The 10,153-nt window shown below is 38.9% G+C and overlaps 1 protein-coding gene across 1 annotated transcript in view; it reads left to right on the top strand.

Moving 5' to 3' along the window:
- Positions 1-3,170, top strand: part of LOC107286789 (uncharacterized protein C16orf45 homolog) — a 14,071-nt gene extending 10,901 nt beyond the window's left edge. The window contains exons 5-6 of the mRNA XM_015815214.1: positions 1,540-1,613; positions 3,052-3,170. Coding sequence (XP_015670700.1) covers positions 1,540-1,613; positions 3,052-3,170 — 193 coding nt within the window. The remainder of the gene's footprint in view (positions 1-1,539; positions 1,614-3,051) is intronic.
- Positions 3,171-10,153: the final 6,983 nt, after the last annotated feature.

Below are 10,153 nucleotides of genomic sequence, written 5' to 3'. Positions count from 1 at the left end.
TGCCGTTTCCGTGCTGTACCCCGGCCTGAAGCCCGACTGGAGAGGGTCCAGATAGACCGTTTCCTCCAGGTGCCGGGGAAACTGCCGTGCAACCACACTCTCAACAACCTTCGCCACAAAGCGTAGGTTGGAGACTGGACGATAATTTGCCAACACATCTGGATCCAGGGAGGGCTTCTTAAGGAGGGGCCTCACCACCACCTCCTTTAGGGCTGCGGGGAAGGCACCCTCCCGCAAAGAAGCGTTTATAATTCCCTGGAGCCAGGCTCGTGTCCCCTCCCGAGCCGCCAGTACCAGCCAGGAGGGACACATGTTCCCCCATACTGCAAACATTCCAAGAAAACACATAGTAGTTATTCCTTTTTATTCCTATAATAACCCTGCAGAGCTGAGGCCCAGTATTACTACAATTCCTAGAATTCCAAACCAGCATTGTCAATAATTAGCATTTCTGGGAATTGCAGTCCAGCAAAGCTAGTGGATATCAGGATGCAGAAAAGTGCACTAGAAAGATGTAGATTCAGAAGGCTGAATTGTGATTTTGGAATCCAAATTATCCTAACACATCTGTGGGAGACTCAGCTGGACAAGGTTGCTGCCAAAAGGCCAGTGTTTTATCTACTGTACCATGCAGGCATTCTGCTAAACCAGTTTGCTTTCTGAACAGTTTGGACACAAAGTCAGAATTTTTTTCACTTCTTTTCTGTACTGTGTTACATTCAGTTTGGCATTAATCATACCATCCTGTTTAAAACACTGTTGGGTCTTTGACAAAGGAAATGTGGCAACAGGAGTAGATTACAGATAGTCCTCGACTTACACCCATTCTTTTAGTCATTGTTTGAAGTTTCAATGGCACTGAAAAATGATTTATGATCATTTTTCACACTTATGACTATTATAGCATCCCCATGTCATGTGATCAAAATTTGGAAGCTTGGCTGTTGGCATGTTTTTTGACAGTTGCAGTGTCCCAGGGTCATGTGATCATTTTTTGTGACCTTCTGACAAACAAAGTCAGTGGGGAAGCTTACGCTTACTAGCTTAGCAACAGTGGCAAGAAATGTTGTAAAAGGGGGCAAAACTCATTTAACAACTCTCTTGCTTAGCCAAGGAAATTTTGAGCTCATGGTGGTCGTACGCTGAGAACTACCTGTACAGAAAAGTAATCAAGGCAGGAATACAAACTTAGCAAAATCACGTCTTCCTAAGAAATCCATCCATCATGTTACCCCAAACTTCCTAATTGGTTATTTGAGGTTCTGTGAATTTTGAAATATTTGATAAAAAGACAAGAAACAAGTATATGTAGCCAATGACCAGATGATCACATCCCACTGAAGCACCTTCCTTGCCAATAAATGGGAACTAGTTTATTTACTACTCTAAATGTGAGAATTCAAGAATCAAAGAAAAGTAGCTTTCTCTTTCACAGAGATTTGGAGAGCCATCACTCAGACTCCACCTCCTTTGTGATCGTCTTTTCAGATCTAAGTAGTGACTGCTTATTCTTTGATGAAAATTTTCTTCTTTTCACAGAGAACGAGAAGAAGATAAGGAAATGGCTGAATTTTTAAAGAACAAGCTTTCCAAAACCTGCCTTCTGAAAACAAGTAGGTACTCATGAATGTGGAATTGTCTCTCCTGCTTTTTATGGACAAGATAATGTATGCATGCTTATACAAAGAGCGAAAGAAAGAAATCTGCATAGTATTAAGCAAAATTAGTGAGTTTGTATTATTGGCTGAACTTTATCCTGCATATTTATTCTTGTAGAACTATAGGGTTGGTAGGAATGGTTTAGGTCAGTGGTTCTCAACCTTTTTAATGCCGCGACCCCAACCGGTCGTAAGTCGAGGACTAAACCGGTCGTAAGTCGAGGACTAAACCGGTCATAAGCCAAGGACTACCCAACCGGTTGTAAGTCGAGGACTTTCCCTGCCCGGGAGCGCCGCGCATGCGTGGTTCTGCCCCCTGCACCGGCCGAGGCGTAGCTGGCAAGCGGCAGAGACGGAGCAGGCCGACCACCAGCTGGCCCAGCCCAAGGGAGGTAAGGTACCCGCCGGAAAAGGGGGAAAAAATGGCGGACAAAAAAATGGCGGACAGCCTTGCTTGGCAACCCCCATGAAATGGTCAATCGACCCCAAATGGGGTCCCGACCCACAGGTTGAGAACCACTGGTTTAGGTCGTTGAGTTCAACTCTAGTCTTGGTGCAAGAATCCAAATTAAAGTGTCCCAGACAGATGACTGTCCAACTGCCCCCAATGACAGGAAGCCCACCATCTTTCTAGATAATTGCTTCTACTCTCTGCTTATTCAGAGTTCATAATTTTCTTCTATCATTCATCCAGAATCAGCCTTTTATAATGACAGTCCCTGAATTCTAAAATGAGAGATAACAGGTCTGGACCTTCTTTTACTCTTCCAGATATTGGAAGAATGCTATCCCCATAATCATTTTTTCCAAGGTTAGACATGACAAGCTCCTTTAATCTTTTTTTCATAGGTTTATGTTTCTAGTCCTCTAATCATCCATACAGGCTTTCTTTGAACCTACTTCTCTAAATCCTTCTTAAAGTGTGATGCCTAAAACTGGACATAGTACTCAGGATGGAGTTTGAACAGAACAGAATAGAATAAGTACTGATCATGATTAAAATAAGTTTAATGCTGTTGATTGCATTTGCATTTTTTGCAGCCATATCTCACTATTGGCCAATTGAATAATGCAGTCAACCTCTCTGAGTCATTCAAAAAATGTAATGCCCAAAGCAGGAACAATATTGAAGATGAGAGACTGACCAGTGCAGCATTTTAATGGACATAGGATTTGCTGTAATTTTTGCAACTACTTGATTAAGGTATTTCTCCTCTGTGAATACTCAGGATAGTCATCAGTTAGTTCTGACCCAGCACTAGTACTCAGTCTTTCCTAATGAATTGCTCAGACATCAGAGAGACCCCCTTTCCCCAGATCAGCTTGTAGTTCATTCTCCAGAGCTATATGACAAGTGCTGTTCTTATGGCAATAACCAATTGTTTCTTCATAGCTCCTGTAAAAGAAAAGAAGATGACATCAAGAGGACAGCAAACCTCCCCACCCTATGTAACAAAGACAGGCCTCATTTTCTTGAAGGAGTGCTGTGGCTTCACCTGCTCAATCATGTAGGCTGGAGCTGAGGGCCATATCCTCCACACCAAACACAAGATCCATTCATGGGTAAGCCCTGCCCACTTCCTAGTTAACCGGATCCATTCAAATCATAGCAGATTCACAAGCCTATTGAGCAAAGATGAGTGATTCCACTGTGGACATTATGTTGACAAAAGCACGCAGGGAAACTACTGGGACCCTAAAGGTCTATACAGTTCAGAGTTTGGTGGAGATCAGAAGCAGACAACACAAAGATGGTTGTGAAAGAGAGCCAAACTAGGGACACAGACACAGATATTTAATATCATGTTTACCTCTTATAACTATTGTAACAGGGACAGCATCCCAACTTACATAATCCCAAGTTAGGATGTAGTTTTCATGTTGGTGACAGATTTATAAGCTCTAGTGACATAGGTACAGAAATGGACTGACACAGATCCACATGCACGCTCATTTACATACAAATTAGAAGGACTGAGCACTTTCTTCCATTTCCTACTATTCTAAAACAGGAAGAACCAGCAGAATGATTCTCAATATTCTGGATTGCTGCTCTTCGTCATGTTGCATCCACACTGCCCTGCTTCTATGAAGTTTCCTAGCAACTATGGGACCCAGAGCTGTCTGTATCATCTCCACAAAGGTCACTTTCATGTGCAGAATGATAGCACTGCATCAGCATTACTCTTAGATTACTACATGCAGTGATCCTATCAACAGAGATCGATTCTTTACTCCTGCCCTGCTTATGGCAAAGACAAACGTCTAATCAAGAACTGCTTCCAAACTCATGATTTTCCTACATAAATGAAAACTGCTGCAAGATATCAAGGTGAATGCCATTGTGTATATTTTCAGTGCAACATTCAGGATCAAATATTTTGCTCTGTGGCAAAACAAATCTTGCTTCATGTTTGCACATGAATGGGAACACAGGTAAGAAAAGGATAGGCACTGATTGTAAGGAAAATAATCCTACGAAACTGTAAGACAATGGATGTGTATTGAGTAACTCAAGAGTTTGATTGCCTATCCTTACATATTCCTAACAGCTCATCCACTGCCTTCTTTAAAACCTCTAGGGAACATTTCTTCAGCATCACCTGAGATATTTCTCAAGGTTTTAACCAAAGAAGCTATATTTAACATACATCTTAGATCACCTTTCTACAACCCACATTCACAGCTGTTTCTTTGCTCTAGTTAAACTGCTATTCATCCTCTATGATATGATTTTACATAGCTAAAAACTTTTCTTGTGCCCCTTACTCCATCTCTTTCTCCTGAGGTGATTCAGAGTGTTCCCAAGTGACTACTGTAGATTTTGATGTCTTTGTATTCTTCATAGCTGAGCTAGTGTAAAATGTCAGGAACTGAGTAGAAAGAAATCTCTTCATTTCCTTTTCCCTCAGGTCTCCTGCAGCCACCCAAGGGTCAATCTCTTTGGCAGAAGGGTCCGACAGAAAGTAGTTTTTTCTAAGCAAGGTTTATTGAGATGAACAAGATAATATTACAATAATTTCAAGAACAGCGGTTCCCATTTAGAACCAATTTATTGCCTAATACATTAGGGCAGAGCTTTTCTTAATTTCTTTCTAATTTCCTTCCAATGATTGAATAAAAAAAGTGGATCTCTTTGTCTATCCTGGGGCAGCTTGCTACTTATACTGAATATAATTTGATCCTACTTGAGGTGGGCCAGGCCATCACTTGAAGTTGAGAAGGTCTATTTCATTTTCAAGTATTCAGATATCTGTGGAGATTCCAAGTCATCCAGGTCATCCAGGTTGTCCGAAAAGTGCTTTTTCAAAAGGCAACTGGACTTACTTTCTTCCCCCCTCCCTTGAAAACGTTTTGCTTTTCATCCAAGAAGCTTCTTCAGTTCAGATTTTCAAGAAGCTGCTTCAGTTCAGTATTCAGATCTTTATTTGATCCGCTATCTTACCCAGATAAATATATAACGGCCTCTGTCTTAACTTCATATCCTACTTGAATTTCCTATTTGCCAATATCACAGGGTAATCCTGAGAACTACAGTCATCATAATCTTGATGATGACTTAGGGGGTCTGTAGATTACATATTCTACTGAGATATAAGTTAGTTTCACACTGCTTTTCAAAGAAAGACTAAAACATTGACATGGATAGAATATATTGCTTGCCTTCTTGAAAGTAGATTCAAGCTCAGAAAACTAGCATAGGTAAAGGTTTGGATAAAAAAATTGCTGTTAAAAGGTGAAATGAAATCACAGCTGCAACACATGAGTAACAGAGTGATCACCTAGATCAGGGGTGTCAAACTTGCAATGTCACGTGACCTTTTTCCATTGCTGGCAATGGGGTGGGCGCGGTTTCGCCATGACAGATCCGGCCTGCTGGCTGGCAATTTGACACCCCTGACCTAGATGAACTGGAAGTGATCAGAATGAGATCATGGTAAAGGGAAGAAACTGTTCTAAATAGCCATGCTACTCTCTGGATAGATAGGTAACAATTGTGCATACTTTCTTATATTGCGGGTACTTTTTAAACAGACTTACAAATTTGTCAGTTCCATATGCTTGCATGGCTGATATACATACAATTTACTCTGTAAGGATGTGGTCAAAAGAGTTGACTTCATTCCTGATATCCGAGGATTTTATATGAAGCCCTTCATTAAATCCTTTGGAATATAAAAACCTTCTTTCCCATTTGACAATTTGAAAAAGTGTTGAATTTCTCTGATCACTGTCTTTTTCAATTTTCACAATTAAAATGATGGACATGTCTTTGTCCTTCTCTCAGACATATATTTTGCTTCCTAAAGCATTGTGTGTCTTTTCTGCACAGGCAAAAAGCATTGGGTTAACTATTGATGATGGAAGAGGGAGAAAGTGCTGCTGACTTATCCATGGCCTAGAAAGGTCCATACATATTCCATAGAAGTCTTATCTGTATACTGGGCAAACTGAATCTCTAGCATTGAAGGGATCTCACACCATATGCAATTAATTTTAGAAAGTATGCTGAAGGAAAAGTCTAAAATTTTATCGTGAGACCACACATTCCCAAGGGACACAGTCCTTTACCCCTCCCTACTGTTGTCTATATAATTTAATTCTATGTACCTGGTTTTCTATTCATGCCTATTATCAGAGCTTTTTTTTTCATAGAACGCCCAGAACGGAGTTCCGGCACCTTTTTTGGATGGAACTTTGTAGGGTAGGCAAGGCGGGTTGTATGAGGTGTGTGAGTTCCAGCACCTTTTTTTTTTTTAAGAAAAAAAGTACTGCCTATTATTGATGTCAAAATGGAGTTGTCCAATTTTGTTTCAGTATTTCATTTCATAAAATTCAACTAACTTAAATGTACCATCTTCAGCATCTACTGTATATAAATACTGTTGATTTTCTCTAAATTGATGCATGGAATGACATGAGAGAAGGTATTCATTGGCAGGAAACCCAGGAATCTCTTAAGTAATGAATTTCCTAGTATTAATTAATTTGGAAAGATGGAGTGTACTGGAAAAAAACAGGAAAGTTTTCCAAACCAGAACGGACAGTAGAATCTCTACTCCCCACAACCCCTGAGAATCATGTCAATATTTAGTATTGTCAAATTCCTGTGTAATAATCTTCTTTATGTAATCTTAGAAATAGCTTGCAGACCATTAGCACCCCAAGATAACTCACATCCACTTCTCCCTCCTATCCCATCTCTTTTTGGACTTATATATGAATTGAATTCTTCACATAATTATGATAGATGCCTAATTCAGTGAGCTTATTAAAACCTATGAGCTTCTCCTTCCTCATCTGTGTAAAGTGCCTATAACTTAGTCCCTCTGTGAAACCTGACAAAACAATACAATAAAGTCTCCCTCAAAGTAAGTTTGATTTGTTGCAGCTACACCTATCTACAGTTACTGTTTTGTACAATATAGTTGTTTTTTTCTATGACTCTGCCCTACATTATTGCTGTGAAATATTTAAAAGACCAGCATTGTGTGGGCAGGATAACTATCCCTTGTTCTCCTTCCCATGAATGTTGTCTATCTGAGAATAAAATTGATAACTGTGGCAAGAAAAATCCATAGAGATGAATGTTATAAAAATGTCATGAGGTGAAACAATAAAAGAGTGATTCCCATGCTGCTCACATCACATACTGTATAAAGGGTCTTCTAATAAACCTTGTGTGTTCAACTAAGGAATTTTGTAAACATTCTTTTCTGGTCCAAATTTTGCAAACATATGAATGTAGGAGTGAACCTATCCTAAACTCTGTAGTACTATTCTAGTGATTCATTGTTTTTATAAATCCTTCAGCAGGTTCTGCAGCTTTCTAAGAGAGATATTTTAATTACTGTATCAGGCCAGTATTTTTCCTACTTTTGCCCTTATGTTATTTTATTTAGTACATTTATATCGCATATTTCTTGAGTCATAGCACTTAAGGTGGTTTATATGATGTGCCCAGGTGTCTTCTTAACAGGCTCTGGGCAAAGTCAGAGCAGTTTAGTTTTACCAAGATGGCTGATTCATATATGAACATTTCCAGAAATCAGCCTTTCAATCCCTTTACTCCTCCAAATCATATTTACAATATACTTTAGGTGGATCCAGTTTGCTCTGAATCTCTCTAGATTTATGTAGTCATCTGGGTACAGGATTCATGAAAGCATTTATATAATCATTATGTCTCCAGAACATCTTGAAAACCACCAGCCAATCAGTTGAATTCTCTGACCAATAGCTGAAGATGAAAACAGCCAGTTGATAAGATTTTGCATGCTAGCCAGTTAGAACATTTTTATTGCATCTTCCAGGGTCTATGCTTAATATACACCCTTTCTTATATTAAAGGATAATAATAATAATCAAAGAGTATAATTCCTGATTTTTCTGAGTTTTTTGTTTGACCAAAAGGTCAAGCCACTGCCACCTTCCACATTCCTAATGGTTGTATGCAATCAGTTCCGTCTTAGGACTCCTTTCACATGACCACATGCCGCTACGTTGGGATAGGAAGTGAGATGGACTGAAAACTCCCTACTACAGAAACCATTCCTTCAAGTACAAGACGATGCGGTTAACCCAGGAATATATCAAAATTGCAATATCAAGCTGCAGATAACTAAGTTGTATAATCAACCAGAAGCTTATATTGCGCCTGTATTTTGATTGCATGATCCATGTTCTGGGATTTGTCAAAAGCTTGTTCACTGCTGTGTGTCATTTTGCTCCAAGGAAGATGTTACTTGGTCATGAATAGCATCTTATGGTATGATGAATATTCAAATTATCAATAATATGGTGGTTTACGCCAACGGCGGTCAAACAGAGGCCATATACAGATAATCCTCGACTTACAACAGTTCATTCAGGGACCGTTCAAAGTTACAACAGCACTGAAAAAAGTGACTTGTGACCATTTCACACACTTAACAACCATTGCACCATCACTACGGACACATGATCAAAATTCAGACGCGTGGCAATTGACTCATATTTATGACGGTCGTAGTGTCCCGTAGTCATGTGATCACCTTTTGCGAGCTTTTGATATGCAGAATCAATGGGGAAGCTGGATTCACTTAGCTTAAGAAATGTGACAAGAAAGGTCGTAAAATGGGGCAAAACTCACTGAAGAAATGTCTCGCTCAGCAACAGAAATTTTGGACTCAATTATGGTCATAAGTCGAGGACTAGTTGTAGTCTTTGGGGGCCCTAGAATATTTCAAAAGGGCATAGGTGAAAAACATGTAACGGGTCAGACAGAAGCAAACTGTATTATACTGCAATACCGCCTTGTTGATGCCAAAAAATGCACCACTTACTGACCCATGTCTGTTTCCGACAATGAGACCTGGGCAGGGTCTCCTGCTAAGAAGGGGGTCAAGGGTGAAAAAAGGTTGAGAAACACCGATTTAGACAAAATGAGGATCTCTCATTCTTTATTCCACTCACTTTAATATTTACATTTTGAATTGATTTGCTGACAAGTATTTCTAAAAATTAATGGTGAATTGTTTAGTCTCATAAGATTTGGCAATCACTTTTAACCATTTAAGTTACTCTGAAACAGACAACACATCATTAGATGTTACATCAAAAAAAATGTTTTTTAAAAAATCATCATTATCATTCAATAATTGACCTAAAGACCTAAAGACTTAAAGTAAAAATCCCAGCATCTTCCATATAATAGTCCTTTTCTCAATTTTGAGGTCTGGGTAACCATATAATGGCAATTTAACAGGAGAAAATGGATCAGAATGAACATTACCAGAAAGAGTATACCACAATCTTAAAATGGATTGTACAGTGGCAGATGTTACGTCTACAATAGTCTATTATGTGGAACTCAAAACATTCTAGTAAATGAACTTGTCCAAAACTACATGGTAGCATAATTTAAGATTTGGAAAAATCAGCTCCCAGCACACCTACTTTACCTTTATCTTTACATCTTTCTCAAGACATTTTCATAACTGAAGAACTGACAAAATGATGTCATTGGTTTCTGAACATGTTTTCCATATATATATTGTGCGCATGTTTATGTGTCTATTTGTATACATACCCAGACACATACTGGAACTCCTTATACAACATGAATTATCTGAATGTGAAATATCTATACAATTCTGGGCTAAATATGAGTGCTCTACTATGACACTTAAAATTAAGTTTGTAAGTGTCTTTTGTTTTTAAGGCTGTTAAGATGTTTTTCAAATATGATTATGTACGTAGGCTTAATCTGAACAGAAACCAATCTTAATATATTATGTCTGGCACAAACAGAAAAAAAGAATCCACTGACGATCATGAACACAAGATAACTAAGAGGTTTACAAGCACCATGACTTGCAAATAACAGTTAAACTATCATAATTTCCTACCACATGAGCTCTATGAACCTTTTTTCACAATATATGGAACTAGTTTACTGTTTCTTGTGGAGAATAATAGTAGCTAACCTCGGGGTTTTTTTTCCAGTCAAGATG

Source organism: Protobothrops mucrosquamatus, unplaced genomic scaffold (genome assembly GCF_001527695.2).
Source record: "Protobothrops mucrosquamatus isolate PMUCROS unplaced genomic scaffold, P.Mucros_1.0 scaffold325, whole genome shotgun sequence".
Classification (NCBI taxonomy): Eukaryota; Metazoa; Chordata; class Lepidosauria; order Squamata; family Viperidae; genus Protobothrops; species Protobothrops mucrosquamatus.
This window is presented reverse-complemented; position numbering and strand designations above follow the sequence as displayed.